This window comes from Chroicocephalus ridibundus, chromosome 1 (genome assembly GCF_963924245.1).
Source record: "Chroicocephalus ridibundus chromosome 1, bChrRid1.1, whole genome shotgun sequence".
NCBI lineage: Eukaryota > Metazoa > Chordata > Aves > Charadriiformes > Laridae > Chroicocephalus > Chroicocephalus ridibundus.
This window is the reverse complement of record NC_086284.1, coordinates 163,156,113-163,174,772: the sequence shown is the minus strand read 5'-3', so window position 1 is coordinate 163,174,772 and position 18,660 is coordinate 163,156,113. Positions and strand designations below refer to the sequence as shown.

Genomic DNA, 18,660 nt, shown 5'->3' with positions numbered 1-18,660 from the left:
AATTTCCCCCGGATTGCAAACAGGAATGTTGCCTTTTATGGCAGTGTCTGCACGCTGCCGGTGACTTGCCCGCACTCGCAGGTACGTTCCTGCTGGCTTAAAGCGGAGGTGACTAACGCAGCTGCAGCGGGCCACCAGGGAAGTATGTTGGGGGAGGAAAACATAGTGCCGAGACGATTTTGAACACTGTCTGTGACTTTTCCTGCCTGAACACCTTTCAACACCTTTCTCCGTGTTAAGGCGTGGAAAAATCCTGTGCTTGCCCCTTTGGGACTTTCTTGGGTCGCTCCAGGGCGCTTTTGCTACCTTGCCTCGTTGTCGTGGTCAAAAACTGTTCAGTGCCACAGAGCTTCTCATTATTATCTGATATTTTTCTGTTGGGCAGGTGGTTTATCTGTCTGCTTACCAATGCTGGGTTTTCAGGTTTTTTTTTTCTGTATTAAGGATCCTCTCCTGGAAGAGAGGGAAGGGGAAGGCATGCACTTTTCAAGTGCATAGGGCTCCATTGCCTATGTGAGGAGCCCCAGCTCATAATTCCAACATTAGAGGTGGCTACTGGGAGTAAGGACCAGCTTCTTTAGGATTATCATTTTTTTTTTTTCTTTTTTACCCTGTCTCTCAAATTGGCTTCTTAGAAGAGCCTCTGTAGTACCTGGATGCGAGTATAACCTTTTCTTGGAGTGGGCTGCTTGTTTATAGTCAAGCTTTTGAAAGTCAAATGTTATTCAGAGGCACAATCTTTTATTTTCATATAGCTGCTTTGTGATAGAGAATTGCACCCAGGTGTCGCACTACCGAAGAATACATTTCCTTAGGCAATCCGTAAATGAGTCATTAGTTATTCCCCTGATCCACCCTGAAAGTGCCCAGTCACGAAGAGGGCTGGCGTGTGCCCGCTGAGTCCTTGACCCACTGGGAACCTTGGATGCGTAGGGCCTTCAGAGGTGTCTAACATCTACTCTTTGCCTGTCCCTCAGCAAAAGCGGTCCATATCTTAAAGGCAATGAATAAAATTCAGCACTTGAAGAGATGAATCTGCAATGCTAGTGAAGATGCAGTAGCTGGTTTTGAATGCTTAAGAATTTGCTGTGCCAAAACCATTTGAGTGATGAATTTCTTCTGATTGCTTTTTTCCAGTCTTAGGGCTGATCAGCTCTTTCTGAGAACAGTATTAACAGAGATAAAACAAATTCTTTTCCTCTTAAATTTTTGCGCTCATCTGCATACAATCAGTTTCCAGTAAAGAAGCTTCAGAGCAGGAGTTGCCTATCTGTAGCGTGTGAACCTAATGTTTCCATTATTGGTTTCAGAATAATTTAAGAAAAGATAGAATCTAAAATTTGGTAGGTTTACCTGCTTTCCTTATTCTGTGAAAATGTGTCCACAGGCTAGATATACTTCTCTTCTTATAAACGGTTTATAGGAAATTTTTCTTGATGAATATGACATTCATAACATTACGAGTGAAATACTAAATTCACTTGCAGTAGCAGTGTTTAAGGGTATATAAAGTGATTTCAGATACTTGGACTCTATCTGACTATAAAGCCCTCCCTAATTACAGCTCAGTCTCTTTAGCTTGCACAAAATGACTTGAATGGTGACTCAATTATATTGTCTAAGTACTCTCTGGTGGGGAGAATACTGAGTGCCCTTGGGTTCTCTAAGCTACTGAAGAAAGGAATAGAAAGAAACAGTAGCTAAAATATGGAGACAGTCACATCCATAAACGTACTGATGAAGGTTACCAATTGCTGAAATAATTTTAGAGCAGTCCAGTGAATTTTATAGTCTTATGGATGTTTGAGGCTTGCTTTCTCTCTCTTTAGAGATTAAACTTCAGTCCAACACAAAATTGGAGCTAAGCGTGGAAAAAGGAAAGAATGACAGTAACTGGATGAACTTTAACTGTGCCCAAGTCTGTTCCATGTCTGAACAGGTCTCACTGCCCCTGTGATGACTACAAATTACTAAGGCTGTTGTGGTGTAGGCACAGGCACTCTCCAGTCTGCCCAGTGTTCCCAGGTGGTTCCTGGTGGCATGGGGAAGGAATGGGATGCAAATTGGAGGCGGAGGGGGGGTGGGGGGGCAGGCACAGGATTGAGGGGTGGATGAAAGGTGAAACCAAGGCAGAAGCAGGGGAGCATGCTCACACAGAAGTGGTGGGGGAGCAGTGGGATGAAGGCATGATGGAAGGACTAGTCAGCACTGTATATAAGGATGTGGAATTATAGGTGAAAGCTGAAAGGACGTTAAAGATGTGGGGGAAGATAGCGTGGATAGGCTGTGTGAAGTAAGTTCTGTAACTGGAAAGATGTTATCATCCACATCTGGGAATTGAACACAAGAATTAGTATGTCTACTGGTTTGTCAACATGAAAAAGAAAAGGTTTCTACTGTTACCGGCTGCTCTGTTAATACAATAGGGGATGGTGACACAAATAAATCATCTGTATAGGACTTAAGCTGCTGCTCAGCATTGTAGTTTTCAAGACCATTCTGTACAAAATAAGTAACAAAAATTTCTCACTGAACTTACAGTGTTTCTTTTTGGGGTGAAAGCCTATGTTTGATCTGAGGTTTTGGCACTTTGGGATTTATAATGGTTCCTGTCCCACTTCTCCCTTCCCCCTTCCATTTCCACTGCTCTGCTGATAACTGTAAGTCAGTATGAGCCCAGTATAATGGCAGGGGAGAGGGCTGAAGAACAACAGATGTATATCAAGCTATGGCTCTGGGGTAAAGAAGCATTCAGTGAGAGTTCTGTATTGTTTGTAGAAAAATTGTAATGCAAACAATATTCTTTCTGGATGAAAAAAACTAAATTGCAGTGGTGCCATTATACTTTGGCAGATGGTGGGAAGTTGTCATCTATTGCTGGAAAAGGGGTTACCTGGCCATATTTCTGAAGATACTTGGCAGAGTTTACTAGTTCCTGTGTTTCTCTTTGGTGTTGATTTCATATTGTCACAGAAATTGAATTTTAGAGTCTCAGTCTAACTACTTTTTTTAAAAAATTTTATTCTAGATCGAGAGGATCAGTCCATCCTTTGCACGTGAGTATTAACAGTTGTCAGCTTGGCTGGATGTCAAAGTCTGTGTTAAAAATCTTGGTTGGATGGCTGTCTTAATTGTAAATGCTGGGGGTGGGCTCAATAAATCAGGTAATAGTGCAGAGTCAAGGAAGGTCCCACTACAGTTCCTCAAATATATATATGTAATCCTTTCTGCCGAATAATTTCCCTAAGAACTGGAGGAAGAAGTGAGGTTTTGAAACAGTCCCTGTGCTCAAACTCCTAAAGAAATACAACTTTGTCAATGGAAAAGTCTTGGAGAAGTCCTTCAGATTTTGATGCAGTTGTTGTATTTAAATACATTCTTATTGATGAAGCTGATACAGTCACAGATAGTCTTAATACAGCAGTTTCTCTTCTAGACACAGGAAAATTCGTTGGCCCTCAGTTCTGCTTAAGGAATTGTTATCTTTCTTCTTGCAGTCAGGAGGCTTCCTTTGGAAAGACTCACTTTATTACCTTTCACCCCTAGCTCTGCAGCAGCCTCCGGATTATTCCTCAGCCACTTGGCAATCTTCATATCCAAATGACTAGAAAGCATAATTCTTTATTGCATTCCCTCCTCCATGCAGGTATACAGAACTGGTTGAGGGTTAGCCTGCAGTCCAGCTATGCTGCTGCTGCTTGACAGTACAACTTGATTTTTCTTGGTTTTGAGTGAGGCGCCGTAATGGCGAGAATGCAGTTAAGAAGCTCAGTAGTCCTTTCGAGGTTAGAAATATGAATATGTCTCCCTGCATCTTGTTTGTGAATGAATTGCAGATTTTCTTTACAGAGGTGAATCAGGAGCTGGTAAGACAGAGAACACCAAGAAGGTCATTCAGTACCTGGCTCATGTTGCTTCCTCACACAAGTCTAAAAAAGACCAGGTAAGACCTGGGTTTAATGGTGCTTTATTTCTGTGATGACTTTGGGTAATAAATACATATTGGCTGATGTTGGTTAAAGCCATATTGCTTAATAAAATCCTAAATACTAACATTTATCATAGGACTGAGGACAGTGAACTATGAAACAATAAAAGCTTGTCAAAAATTGCAAGCCAGGGAACGTTATTCTAAGTCATAACTCCTTTGAATTCAGTGGAACTACAGTGAGACAAACTCATCCACAGCCTCTTGGATTTGTGGGCAAGTGCATGGGCAAAAGACTCTACAAATGAAGCATCACCTGTACTGATCATTTTGCACAGATGTATTGCTTATAACCAGTCTAGGCAGTGTAAAACCTGTATAGGTTAGGTCTGGCTACTATATATACTGTCTCAAAACTGGCAAATATAGGGATAGGCTAGTGTGCATCCTCTGAAAACTTTAAAATTGTAGGAAAACATTAAAAGGGTGGAAACAGCCAAGTGTTAGCAGCACGTGAAAGGAGGGTGGTGGTGATGGTGGGAGGACTTTAAAGATGTCTCACTTATATTTTTTTCCCCCTCCCTCTCCCCCGATGGACTATTGCCGAATTCGTCAGTTGTATCCTCGTAGGTGAGCTGCACGTTTACTGCACGTTCTGCACCAGGAATGCGTTTTCTGTCCCATTGTGTGATTTTTTTGAGCAGCTTTTCACTCCACACCAATATCACTTTCTGCAGCTAAAACAAATCCATAGACAATTCACAGTTTTATTTTTTTTGTGTGTGGTGCACAGTAATCTTTTTGTGAGGATGTTCAATTAGAGACTAAAGTAATATCAAGAATACTTGTGTTCTGTGCTCAATGCTAGTTTGCATTTAAGGTTTTTCTTGCAGGATTTTCCCAGATATACCATTCGAGAAGTATTCCCCCAGGGCAATAGGACTGGACCAGGTTTTCCTTGAACCATAAGCATTTAATGTGTGTGGTGTTCCTAGTAAGATAAATGTAGTTAGGCATTTAGTTTGCCATTCCCTGCAGTGAGATGTGGCTGAAGGTTGCAAAGAAACATTGGGGGGAAGGCAGCCCTGCAGATGGGGTGTTCCAGGACTGTGAGCTCGTTAGCCAGAGCTGAACACATTGGAAATGTTCACTGGTGGGCTATGTAATGAAAGCCAGATGCCAAGTGTGCTCGCTGTATCTCTACATAAGAGTTTTCCCATAGTACTTAATGTGTAGGCATGTCTTATGTGTGTAGAGTATATGAATAAGAAGGCATCTCTGCACGCACACGTAGTAATAAGTAACTTCTGGAATCCAACCAAAAATAAACTTTCTATGTGCCAAACTTTCAGACATATGAAGGCTTTTTCCATGGTCTGTCAGTAGCTGTATTTAGAAACATTCTCCTTTTTTCTTTTTTTAAGTGTGGAAAATAGAATCATGGGGTTGAGTTAAGTATTCTTCCACTGCTTATCCTCGAGCAAAATTTCAACTACTGAAGCAGGACAGGCAGTCTGCTTAGGAGAATAAACCAGTCCTAAGTTGGGCTGGTTGGTGATTTGCCCAAGTTTGATGGTTGTTGGTTGGCGTTTTCCTCCTTCCCCCCGCCTCCCCCTGCCCAAGTTTTGATTCTTCTGAAAAGTCCTGGAGCTCAGGTTTTGCTCCAGTTTTGTGACTAAACAGTAGCACTAGCCTTACCAGAGCGCATTTAGAACTGGAGTCTTCGAATGTTAATTGGGAATGAGTGCTCTATGCAACAATTCTTTACAAATCTTAAACTTGGCACCAGATTATAAGGGTTTATGAAGATGAATATGTTAATTTTTTTGAGGATCTCAGGTATACTGGTTACAGCAGATTTATTCTTTAGGGTTGAATGTGATAATGTCGAACCTTTACGCTGCAAGGCTAGGCACAGAACTTAACCAATGATAATGTAGAAAGCAGCGGTGCTCTATCTACCAGAAAAGTTTCTTGACTGTCTCCTATTAGAAGTTTTGGATGTAAATCCCTGTTTTTCCATGTATCAGAGCAAAATTGGATTTATAAAGCATATTCTTCAACTCTAGTTTGGTTTGGAGGTAGTGGCAGCTTCCACCAATTCCCGTGCGTTAGTATCTTCAGCTAAATAGCTTCTAGCTGCATGGTGTGACTACTAAGCACATTAGGGCTGCTTTGGGGGACTACTGAATCTAATTATATAAACACTTTTTATCATTTGATGAAACTTTATTTATGAAAGTTGAGCTTGGTGTTTTCCCATGTTCTCTGCTTCTCTACTGACTTTTTAAATCATGTAGTATTTTTTTCAAGATGAGAATCTTCGCAGCTAATCAGAAATTAATGGGTAATAGTTGCTAATGCTTAAATATTTGTAATGAAGGTTAGGTTATTGATGATCTTTCTCCTTTCCCCATCCAACCCACTGTTGTTGGGACTCAGTTATTTGAGAATCTCTCGCACATCTGCAAAAAAGAAGACCAAAGCAAATCCCTGGAGTGTAAAAGCCAAAACAACAAAAGAACCCAAACACCCTCACCAATCTTCTAGTTTTTTAAATTGCATGCTGTTAAAGCTAGCTGTGAGTTCTAGGTGCCTTTTTCCGTATTTACTGAAGAATAAATGGCCGGCAAAACTTCTACTTTGTGTAGAAATCATTCCAAAATGTGTGAGATGCAAAAAATTCAGAGTACAAGATAGATGTCAGGGATTTTAGTTGCTTTAAATTGGTGGTGTAAATTCAGAGCAGTAGAAGGAAAGTGTACTGAAGAGTGTGTGCTCCCCAACCACAGGCTAACAGATCCAGTGGCTGTTACAGCTTCTGTTTTCATAAGGAATATTGTACATACTTCAAATGCATGCCAAGTATTAAATAAATTTGTTTCAGGTCAAAGAAGAGCAGTTACAGGTGTCAGAAAATTGGCAGTGTCTTAATGATAGGAACCTTAGAATTTCTAGAAAGCTTGTTATGGACAGCTCTGTGGTGCAGTGTTTTTACTTTGCAAAATTACCCATTGTGTAATAATAATAGAAGTCTCTTCCTTCAATGAAAGGTGAGTGTCAAAATTTAAGGTAAAAAAACCCAACAAACCCCACCCAAAATCTTCTGTAAAATTTTAAAGATAAAAGGATTGTCTTTTTAAACAGTGTACAGTGTGTGCCAGTGAGGAATGGATATATCGCAGTAATTGCAGCCACTTAATCTTATGTGCCATTGCCATGGCATGCTGGGAACTTGCTCCTTCCACTGTATCGTGGTGCTAAGGCAAGTCATGAGAGCTAACTGACTTGACCACCTAACTCTTTAGCATTTTCCTTTCCCCCGAGCTCTAAATTGCTGTGTTGCTGAGCTGTCGTTCTCTATGCATATTGCTACCGTAGTGGTTCAAGAGACCTAATTGCCTCTAAACTACAGTTTACCAGCACCTCCTTGACACTAGCGACACTTTCTTCCTGAGGTACTAAATAACAGGAGGGTCTGTAGTATGGATTTCTATAAACTTTTGATCTTTGTGTAGCTAGGTGTGACCTTGGTTTTATTTTTAGCAAAATAATTAAAATAGATAGGATGTCAAAGCCTGACTTCTGTTTAGAGGAAAAAATGGGCTTTTTTTTAATCTCTTCCCTCCTTGTTCCATAGCTGGGTTGAAGTGCTGTGTCGCTGGCATCTCTCACTCGCGTAGTAGCCAATTGCAGTCGCAGACAAAGATCTAGGACTTCACTGCAGGATGGGGAGGAGGAATTGGGTGAGGGAAGAGTGTTCTGACTTCAGTACATATGCAAGAATGGGGGGGTGTGATGTGTGACTGCCACACAGTTACAAGGACTGAACCCTAGTTTCAAGGTTTTCTCCTTACAAAGCCACACGCTGGCTCTGTTGTGAGAGAGCAGATGTCCCAGCTCAGGTACCCATCCCAGGCATAACCCCCTTGTTCTATATACTTGACAGTGAATTAAAGCGTTTGCAGCAGCTGTCCCTTCTGTCTATGTGCACTTCTGCAGGGACTGAGGGTCTTGTTTGACCTTGAACTTTGCAAGCATGAAGTGAGGTGATTGTGGAAGTAAGAAATAAAGACTTGTAGTGCTTTGTATAGTTTTTCATTTATCTTCCTCTTTTTTTTTTTTATTGCATGTATTTTTAGAGAGACTGTGTAAGGACTAATCTTTTATAATGCCCTTTGAGAATGAATGGGAACAATTTTCCTTTAGAAATACCCTTAAATAATTTGCCCATAAATTCCAGTTCTTGTGAATCAAACTTCATTTCCATCCGTTATGCACAGGAAGTTTTGAGTACTTACTGATAACTGCTAAAAAGAGAAACATTAATCTAAACTGTCATTTTCTGTCTCTAGAAGCTTTTTAGGTAATCTTGAAATATATAGAACGCCATGCTTTTAGCACAGAGAACAAGTAATTTTTAAAAACAGCCAGGGATATATCTAGAGCCTGCAGGGAAAGGTGCATATGCTCCAATGGTCTAGTACTTGGCAGGGATAAAGGTTCTGAATTTTCTTTTTCTACAGCTCCAGCGTTTTGTGTTCCTTGAGGGGAGGAGTGTGCGAATATGGCAACAGAATGCAAGCGATCATGCAGTTTGTGGGATACCACTAATTCTCTTTTTTTGTGTGCCTCCTTACAAAGGAGGTTTTTGCTTGTTTGTATTTTGGAAGATGTAGACTCTTAGTGCAAGCTTTTTGTTTTGTTTTTATTTTTTAAAACATTAGACCTTTTCAGACTAGCTTCTTAACCTACTGCTACCAGAATTCCAGCCTAGATGGCAAAACACTTCTGGGATGAGGGCCTGATCTTGGATGGTATGGTGTTTCACTTTGATCCTGGGAAGCCTGTGGGATGTTATAGCCAAGTGGCTTTCTTGTTAACAGAAAGACAGCACTGGGATGCCCTTGCGCTGAGGAAGGGAATAAGGCAGCATATTTATGAATGTTTCTGTTTTACCCAGGTAACTAATGAGTCTCCTTTGAAAGTTTAAGGGATCATCTCCTAAGGTTTAATATGGCTTCTCCGCAACAGATGCCAAGCTAGTGTGAATTGAAACTTCAGCGCTGGTTTGACCCAAAGTTAATGCAGTAAACCACTACGTGCTTTATTAATTTCTGATTTCTCTGTAGGGAGAACTGGAGAGACAGCTGCTCCAGGCTAATCCCATCCTGGAGGCCTTTGGAAATGCCAAGACAGTAAAGAATGACAACTCCTCAAGATTTGTGAGTATTACTAGCCAGCGTGAGTTCCAGTATTCTACACTTTCTGGAGGGAAGACTTGGTTTGGTTTTGGGTAAACTGCTGTCAGGGATAGGACAACTGTCTGTGAGTGACTTCCCTCCAATTAATCTGGGATGTGAATTTAATTCAGTGAATTATCGAGAACAGACCTGATAGGTCTCTGGAATGAAGGAACCTGACCCTGTGCTAGGATCATCTCTGCCAATTTTTGTTGTAAGTTCACTGCGATCAGTTTTATCTTGGAGAGCAAATACTGATCTTTGTTCTGCTTGCTCTGGAGAGCAATGGAGAGTATCTGAGAGGCAGATGAGGGAGCTGGAAGTAAATGAAAATGGTTGAAGCTAACATTGAGGGAGGCAGAACTGCCCAGATCATATAGCACGTGAGACTGAAAGGACTCTGATTGTGGGAAATCTAGGCTGAAACATAATGAATTTGAATTGTAAACTGTCTGAATGTCAGAAATGTCTGAAAGTGTTCAGTATCTTGTTTGTTAAATTGCTGTTGTGATCAGCAGGCATTGCCTATGGCTGACCTTCTGTCTTGCCTAGAACCTGCCTGACCTGTTCTGAATTTCCTTTCATGGATTTAAAAGAGAAGGTTTACCTTTGCTGTGTTTGCTGCTGTTGCCAGATAGAATAACTACTAATTTTAAAACTATTATCTTCCTCTTAGGGCAAGTTCATCAGAATCAATTTTGATGTCAACGGCTACATTGTTGGAGCCAATATCGAGACCTGTATCCTTTCTGTAACCACTTGAAAGAAGTTAAAGGCTACAGAGGTGGCAATAATCCTACCTAGCAGTTTCTTCACAACTCACTTTGTTTGTCAGAAAGTGGTATGAAGCACTTAAGTTTATGCTAGCGAGATTACTGTTGTAGTCTCCTGTTTCTTCATATAGTATTTTGTGACCTTTTTGATCGTGGTGGAAATCTTTTTCTGAATGAGTGAATTTTAATCTTAGGAAGCTGAAATGGAAGGATAAACTGTGGCAAGATAAATAGCTTTGGAATTTCATAAGCCATTCTCACTTTTGTCCAAGGCAAGTAGGGATGGATGGCCGCTGTTTTTCTGCTATTTATTTTATCAGTTAAGTCTCTCTTATCATAGCCATCATTCAGAGGCTGTCAGAACTGACACCAGAAACTCATTGTGTTGTTGACTGATAATGATTGCTAAATCAATACCCCTGTTAGTTGGCATGAGGAGAACATCAGGTAGTGTGAGGTTTTTCTCCTGCCACAAAATAGGAAGTGATTTGTATGTCCTGCCATATGCCTTGACTCTCTGAAGATCTGCTGGAGAAGTCACGTGCAATTCGTCAAGCTAAAGAGGAAAGAACCTTCCACATCTTTTACTACCTGCTATCTGGGGCAGGCGAGCATTTGAAGAGTAAGTATGATTTTTTTTTTTTGTAGTCATGGTATTCCCTCATCACAATGACAGAGGGTCCAAAACACTTGTGGGCTAGGACTAGTTCCTTCATAGTTTCTGGGCTCTGCCTGTTAGATATGGTCACCCCTCCTCCACTTCTTTCCTACAGTCATACATTCCGCTGCCCTCCCCCTGCACACTTCTCAGTTCCTGAAAACTTGCTTCTCTCGTTCCTTCCTGCACTTGTCTCCTTGCCAGCAATGACTCTACACCCTTCCTTATCTAAATCCCTGTCCCCTGTTTAGTCTCGTCTGGCATGATGTAAACTCTTCTAGTGCAGGAATGGTCCTACTGTGATGTGCTCAGCATTTAACTGAATGGAGCAAAGCTACTGGCACCTAAGCAGCTCTTTAAGTCTAGGATCCTAGTGCACCTAGCTCAGCCTAGTAATCAGGGTCTATGTTGTGCAATAGCTGCAAATTGACCTGAAGGAACGACAGGAGAGGACTGTCCTCATATTTGCTACTGTTTCAGGAGCTATATATTAACTTTCTTTCACCTGACTTGAAACAAATGAGGTGTCTGAAATTAAAGGCAAATTTACTTTCAAGTTAATCCCTGCTTTTTATGGATTTAGGGCATAATGATGATTGACACTGCTTTAACGGAGTAGTCCAGAAGAGGGAATAGAAAGAAATAAGGCAGAAAAACTCCAGTTTTATCTAAAATACGTTAAATGTTTAGTCTGCAGTAAAACTGGGCTTAATCCCAGGTGCATCCAGCACCTGCTAGCACATGCAAGTCAGAAATTTGATCTCAGTAGTAGCTTGCTGTCTATTCAAAAAAAAAAAAAAAGGGGGGGGGGTAGGGAAGAGCAGGGGGAAGGCATAGTAACTTCTCTCTCAATTCTTTCCTAAGCTGATCTGCTGCTGGAGCCTTACAACAAATATCGCTTCCTTTCCAATGGGCATGTTACAATCCCGGGTCAGCAAGACAAAGATATGTTTCAGGAGACCATGGAGGCAATGAAGATCATGGGCATCCCAGATGAGGAGCAGATAGGTATGAATCCTGTGAAGGGCTTGAAAATGCAAGGAAATGAAAGAGGGAACAGATCATATCTCTCTTGAGTTGTGGGTTTGTTGGGGGTTTTTTGTTTTTTTTTGTTGTTGTTTTTTTTTCTGGGGTTCTTTGATTGTTTGTTTGGGTTTTTTGTTGGTTTTGTTTTGTCTGATGTCCACCCCCGCCTGCCCCCCTCCTTCACGCCCCCCAGGCGAACACTGGACAAGTAACAAACTTCAGTGTCTTTGGAGTGACCCACATCAGGATCTAGCAGCACAGTTTCAGTTTATACAGTTAAGGTTAGAAGACAAGCAGCTAACAAAAACACGCTGTTGCTTGCTGTTTTTGTTCCCAATCTGAGGGCTGTATATCCAGTTTATAAATAACACATCCAAGATACAAGAATCCCCTCGTTCGCTTCTGCAATGCATGGCCTGTGTGCTCCCTCTATCCCTAAGCAGTGGCTTTAAACTATCTAATCCAACCACTGCTGGATTAGTACTTTGAGAATAGCCTGGCCGTAGTGCCTTTCTTTCCAGCTTAACACTGAACTGCTGATCAGAAATTAATATTGTCTGATTCTGGGAGCACAGTACCATGACAGCGAAGCTAGAATTGCACACAGCTAACACAAACTGCAGTGATATCTATTCACCAGAGCTCTGTGCTGTCTCATTCATGATCTGCCTTGCTGTTTGGGATCCAGTGTTCTGCAAAATCTCAGTGTCTAAATGTATAAGGGCTTCTGAAGCTAGGACTGTTTTTTCTCTACACTGAAGCAAGCATCTGCGGTGGTTTGAGGTCACCACCTCCTCTGCTGGAGGCTGCAGCTCTTGTGGCTGTAGGGAGTATGTACCAGTGCCTTAACTATTGCTCTTAACAGTCCAGTGTGCTGTAAATCCACACTGTCGTTACCCGCAGTTTAATACACTTCTTGATATCCTGAATCATCCGAGACTGAAACTGCTGTATGAAGGTGAAGGGAAATTTGCCTAAACTGAATAAAAGAACTGGCAGCCTAATTTATTGTCAGGATGTCCTGCTATGCCCAGTTTTTTGACTTGGAGTTTTCAGTGTATGCACTAGGGCATGTCTTTGCTGTCAGATAGATGAGCTATTGGTTACAGCCACTACGGCAAAGATAGCTTTAGTGTTTCGCACTTGCTCTTCATATTGAGAGGTACATTTGTGATCCTTACACAAATCTTAGAAGAATAGTACATACAGTAGCTGTCTGGATGGTAGGCTTATTTAGTTTTGATGTAAAGTCTAAACACTAACTATTCTCACTTATGAGACATCAAAATAAGCTGTCTGTCCAAGTGTCAGGACTCTAGATTCAACTGTCAAACCACTGTATTTCATAACATGCTGCTAGGAACGTATATGTTTCTTTTCTGTTAGTCCTGGTGTAGCATATATAGAGCCTTTGTTCGCTCTGCTATCAAAAGGATATTGTTTTAAAACAAATGTTTCTGTAACAAGTAGAAATTAGGGGACAGAATAATCTTTGGTACAAGATCCTCTTTGCAAGTGACTGGCAGTTTACTTTGCTCAAGGCAACTAGAAGCTGTTATGCAATAAGCTTTGATTGATAGATGATGAAAATTGGATTGATGCTATGGCATTGAAAAATGTCTCCTGTTCTAGCATCTGATGCTGCTTTTGTGACTTGCACCATTTGAAGAGTATGACTATATCATTAGCAATGGGTGGGGTGCTTCAGCATGTAATTAGTAATAGTTATGGTACAGCCACTTTCACCCACATCCTGCTGCCCTTCATACATTAGAATTTATGTCTGTATGGACTACAGACCTTGGTCAGGGAGCTGAAAGTGACACGTGGTTAGAGGAACAAAATCTTCCTTCTCTTAATTGGTTTGTACTCTTAGTAACTGTCTCTTTCCTGTTTAACAGTAGTCATTGAGGAAAATAGTGAAATTTGGTCCTCTAACAGAGAACAAACATTTTATGAAAAAAGTATAGATGATGTAGGATGGCACATTACCCTCAAACCTGTCTCCCACTTTACCATAGTGATTTTGAGAATGGGTGAATTTCCAGGCTGCATAGTCTTGCATAGGAGGGACAGGGGAAGTCCTATGTCCTGAATGGGAATCATGTAGAGGAATTATCTGTGGTGTTTTTTGCCAAATTCCAGAAAGATGTATGGGATGTTGAGAAGGGCCTCTTAACCATATCGGGAAAGGTAACTGGGTCATATTGGGGCTTTTGGTAGTGTCTGACACTAAGCTATTATTATTACTTTAAAAGGTCTGCTGAAGGTTATCTCAGGTGTTCTTCAACTTGGCAACATAGTCTTCAAGAAGGAGCGTAATACAGACCAAGCCTCTATGCCAGACAATACAGGTAACCAATCTCCTCTTCCCACCCCAAAGAAAAATGCAGAAAAAAGCCTACAGGAAGTTCTTGCAAGTAGAAGAATGTATTGCAGTATGTAGAGAATGCTGGAGTCCTGTTTTTCTCTAAGGTGAATTATTTGTCAAAGGAGCTGACATGCTCATTCTTACAAATACACACAGTTTTGCCAGGCGTGGGTTTGCAGCCACCCATGGGCAGGAATGTGGCACTGTTCTTGTGACAGGGCTAGGCAGGAAGTACACGTGATGACCAGATGAAAAGAATTACTCTACTGGAATACGTAGCGTGTGTGTATTTTAACCAAGCTAGGAATGATTGCTATAAACCTATATTATCAGACTTTAAGGAGTGTTCTTTACTGACTTTGTAGGTAGATTTGTAACTGTAGGAGTAAGGTGGATGGTTCTGTGGTAGATATAAAGTACCTGTACGTATTTTAATTGCGCTGCTTATTGTTGCGTGTGTAAACAGTACCATGATAGAAGGCTATCTGTTGGAAGACTTAGCTCATAGACTTTCATTATAGATGTACTGAAGAAATATGAGAGGTTGCTAATTTATCTTTAAGTGTTTATATTGTTGGCTATTATTATTATGGAAAATATGCTCTAAACAGCATTTTGGGGAGTAGAGTAAACCATTTGGCTTTTGGATCTTGAATCTGAAATACAGAGTTACCTCAAAGACTAATCAGTAGACGAAGGCAGAACGTTTAGCTAGATTAAGAAGTCTGTTACTTGACGCATCTTTAAATTTATTACAGACTATGAATTTTCTAAAGCTTCCATCTTATGATTTAGCAGTATGAGAGTGTTGCTTCAAGTTTACTCTTGTGACTTCTGGAGAAACTCAGTAACCTGTAGTATGGGTTGCCTGAATTTTCTGGGGATTTTTCAGTTTTGAAGATAACTTTCTTTGTCTCATTAACCAGTTCTTCATTTCACGTTTTTTATAAGCTGTTTCATTACTGTCTTGGGAAGGCAGTTGCAGGAATGTTTTTCTTTTTCTCTTGCTTTCTGTGAGAAAAACAAAAGAACATTAATCTCTTTGTTGTTTCCTCTTACCGTCTTTAGCTGCTCAGAAAGTGTCTCACCTTTTGGGTATCAATGTGACTGATTTCACTAGAGGTATCCTGACTCCTCGCATCAAAGTTGGGCGAGATTATGTCCAGAAAGCTCAGACTAAAGAGCAGGTATGCATTCTCTAAAAATCAATGAGTACTTTAGTCTTTAATCTTGCTGCCGCAAAGCTAACAAATATGCTAGAGGTTTCTGTAGCGTTTAAGAAGCATCTTTATGGCTGCGATGTGTGGCAACCATACTTGAATAATGTAGCATACATATTGTTCCTAGTATTTGCTCACCTGATCTGTATAAGGATAGAAATCACCCTGCCCATGCAGCACGTTTTGTCATCGGGGGAAAAAAAAAAAGAGAGAATGCAACTCCTCTAATTTTGGTGACTGTCTGTCCCAAGGGAGTAAGTTCCTTCATTGCTGTATGCAAGGATGACACTTTCAAGTCGCTGTAATTTGGAAAGCACTGATTTTGAGTAGGTCAGCTACTATGGTGGAAGAATTTGCTGCACGCCCTTAAAACCGATTGTAAATTTTGTAACATTCTTGAATTGAGTTGTGCTGTAAATGAAATCTGACCCTAGGAGCTAGTGGCCTCCGGAATGGTGCAAAGCTCCTGTGTTTACTCACTGCAGGGCTTCTTTATGAACACATCCTTATTCTCAGTGTAAATAAACATGCCCCCATAACATGAAAGGGACTGGGGAGAGAGTGAAGTCTAGAAATAATCACAGGCTGCCTTTCCATTTTGATATTTAATTTCTTACTGTGCGTAGTATTTTTGTGTCAGTCACAGGTAGGACAGTGGTGGGAGGGGATTTGGCTTCACAAGTCCTAAATTACAAAAGACTTTAAATGGTTTTCTTTGGGCCTATGAAACATGCTACGTTACTATAGTCTTTAGAGATAGCTGGGCATACTTTTCCTTCTTGAATACCAGACATTGGTTTCTCCAACAGGCAGGATCCTGAAATTTGGCTTTTACACACTAATTTAGTAAGGCAAATTATTCTTTCTCGTTTATGGAGTATCGCTGTGCCATCTGCTTTTTATTGGGAATAACCTTTCAAGCGAGCCTTGTTCAACGAGTTTGGTGGTGGAGAGAAAAATCTCAGACTACAGTTGGCCATTAGATACTGAAACTGTGTAATCTATGCCTTCCTTTGGATTGTAATACAACTCCTGATCTTTGTCTTTTTTCTATTTAGGCTGACTTTGCCATTGAAGCGCTGGCTAAAGCCACTTATGAACGTATGTTCCGGTGGCTGGTTATGCGTATCAACAAGGCACTGGATAAGACCAAGCGACAGGGTGCGTCCTTCATTGGAATCCTTGACATTGCTGGCTTTGAGATTTTTGAGGTAAGAAGAAGTCAGGTTCTTGCACTCAGCACAGTTTACCATGGAGCAAAGACCACTAAAGGAAATCACTTTAAAACTGGACAAGAATAATACACTTTTGGAAAGGATGTGTATTCCACATTTGTTATTCAAGATCACTGCTGATGTGAACTGTCAGATACGTTATTAAATAACCTAAGTGGTTCATTCTTTAGTATTTTATGTATTCTGCAAGTGTTTTATCTCATTGCTATGTATTCTGCTACTTGCATCCTTTCAGGCACGTTCATCAGAATTATTTTAATTTCACAGTTCCAAGTTTCCTTGTTTGTTTATAGCTCACAGCTTAAGAGTTTGCTAACCTGCAAAAAAGTCTTTAAAAATGTCACGTAGAGTTATGGAACACCACCTAACTTAAAATTTTATCTCCCGTTAATCTGTACCAAAACATTTAAAGGATGGTCCACTGAAACCTGTTGGCATCATTGAAAATTGTCAGAAATGGTTTCCTCTGCTTCCTGATAAGTTTTGGAAAAGACAAAGACACGGTAGACCAAATCAGCACCAACATATATTCTGACCTTTGTATGCTCCCTTCTGCAAGAAGCTTGAAAATTGGGGATCAGAAGCGTGGTTTCACATACAGCTAAACTGATTTAACAGCTCCTTGATGCAGAAAAGGGGTGAACTTGCTCCTTTTCCCCTTTGCTGCACCTAGCTGCAACTGCTTGCACCGTTCACCTCTTGCACTGCAGAAAATATTTTCTTAGGGTGTTCTATAATTGAATCAGTCTGCAAAGGGGAATCTGAGCATAAAAACTGATGCAAGATAAATGTAGGAGAGGAAGAGCTGAAAAAAAGTTGAGGGAGAGATGGAAAAGAGGGGAAGTGGGAGCTTCCGCTATAGGTGGCAGTGAACTGTTAGGCCAAAGCATTATGTCTATGAAATGACAATTTTAGAGTGTGGCTTTGCATTATACTTAGTCTGAAGTAACCACAGGCTGCCATCAGAAAAGAACTATCCTGCCATCCCTGTTATCCCAGGCAGGCAGCTCCTATCAACCTGTGTTATGCTGGATCTAGCTCATGTGCAGCTGCAGGGTGAATTGGACGAACTTATTCATGAAATGGAAAACTAAGCCACTGAAAAGTTGATTTTCATTTTTATTCCCACTCTCCCACCTCCCCCCCTCCTCTGACCAAGTCTACCTTTGGTTTCATGGTTGCTGGATCTCATGAAAATGAGGGGAGTGGAAATACATGGTTAGGAAACATGGAGGAAGTAAAACAGGACAGTTCTCTTCAGCAGCTGCATTACATTTAGTGTGGTCTAACATGAAAATGCACCCTTGGTTATTAACCTTGTCCTTACGGTTTGAAGAAATCTGGAGGTGTTGAAGAAATTTCACTCACTTTTGCTCTGATTTTATATATGAGGGTTAAGAGGGGACTTTCCAGTCCACATACTTTTAGGAATTAGTCTTCAAGCTTCTGTTGCTTCTTCTTCCTGTGAAGAGGAACTGCCAGCTCTGAGTTTGTGAGAAAACCAGAATCTTTTCTGTTCCCGGGTTAACTAGCTGCAGTAATTCTTCTGCTGTTTACAACTTAAACGTTCTTTGGCAAAGTCTCAGGAACAGTGTGTATGAAAATCCCTAGGTATTGCAGCAGTGATGCAGTGGCACGTTACAGGAAAGGCAGTTCATAAGCAAATGGGGTTATTGACAAAGGGCTGTCCACCCCACACAGAACACTAGCTAAATTCCTGAAATATAAATGTGAGCTTTTGTGCTAAGAGAATAGTAGGTGTGTTTTCAAAAGCAACTGTTCAAACGTGTTTCTACCTTTTTCTTCATTAGCTGAACTCCTTTGAGCAGTTGTGTATTAACTACACAAATGAAAAGTTGCAGCAGCTCTTTAACCACACCATGTTCATTTTGGAGCAAGAGGAGTACCAGAGGGAGGGCATAGAGTGGAATTTCATTGACTTTGGCCTGGATCTGCAGCCGTGCATTGACCTCATAGAGAAGCCGGTAAGCTTGTTGTTCAAATGTCGAGCAGCCAGAAATGGCTGCACTAATTTTGTCATTGAGTGCATAACCTTTACCTTTAGACTGGACACTAGCTCTCTTGCTTTTGTAGTCCTCTGCTGACACTGTGGTATACTTAGAAGCACAAGTAAACAGTTTCGTCTTTGTCTGAAAGTATGTCGCCAGTAAATCTGTTAGTTTCATAGGAAATATTGTGTGAAAAT

At 40.8% G+C, this 18,660-nt stretch overlaps 1 protein-coding gene across 1 annotated transcript in view; it reads left to right on the top strand.

Moving 5' to 3' along the window:
- The window catches only part of MYH9 (myosin heavy chain 9), a 72,616-nt gene that overhangs the window by 29,134 nt on the left and 24,822 nt on the right, over positions 1-18,660 (top strand). The window contains exons 4-13 of the mRNA XM_063321789.1: positions 3,029-3,056; positions 3,850-3,943; positions 9,061-9,153; positions 9,848-9,911; positions 10,468-10,566; positions 11,467-11,610; positions 13,887-13,982; positions 15,068-15,186; positions 16,278-16,430; positions 18,266-18,439. Coding sequence (XP_063177859.1) covers positions 3,029-3,056; positions 3,850-3,943; positions 9,061-9,153; positions 9,848-9,911; positions 10,468-10,566; positions 11,467-11,610; positions 13,887-13,982; positions 15,068-15,186; positions 16,278-16,430; positions 18,266-18,439 — 1,064 coding nt within the window. The remainder of the gene's footprint in view (positions 1-3,028; positions 3,057-3,849; positions 3,944-9,060; positions 9,154-9,847; positions 9,912-10,467; positions 10,567-11,466; positions 11,611-13,886; positions 13,983-15,067; positions 15,187-16,277; positions 16,431-18,265; positions 18,440-18,660) is intronic.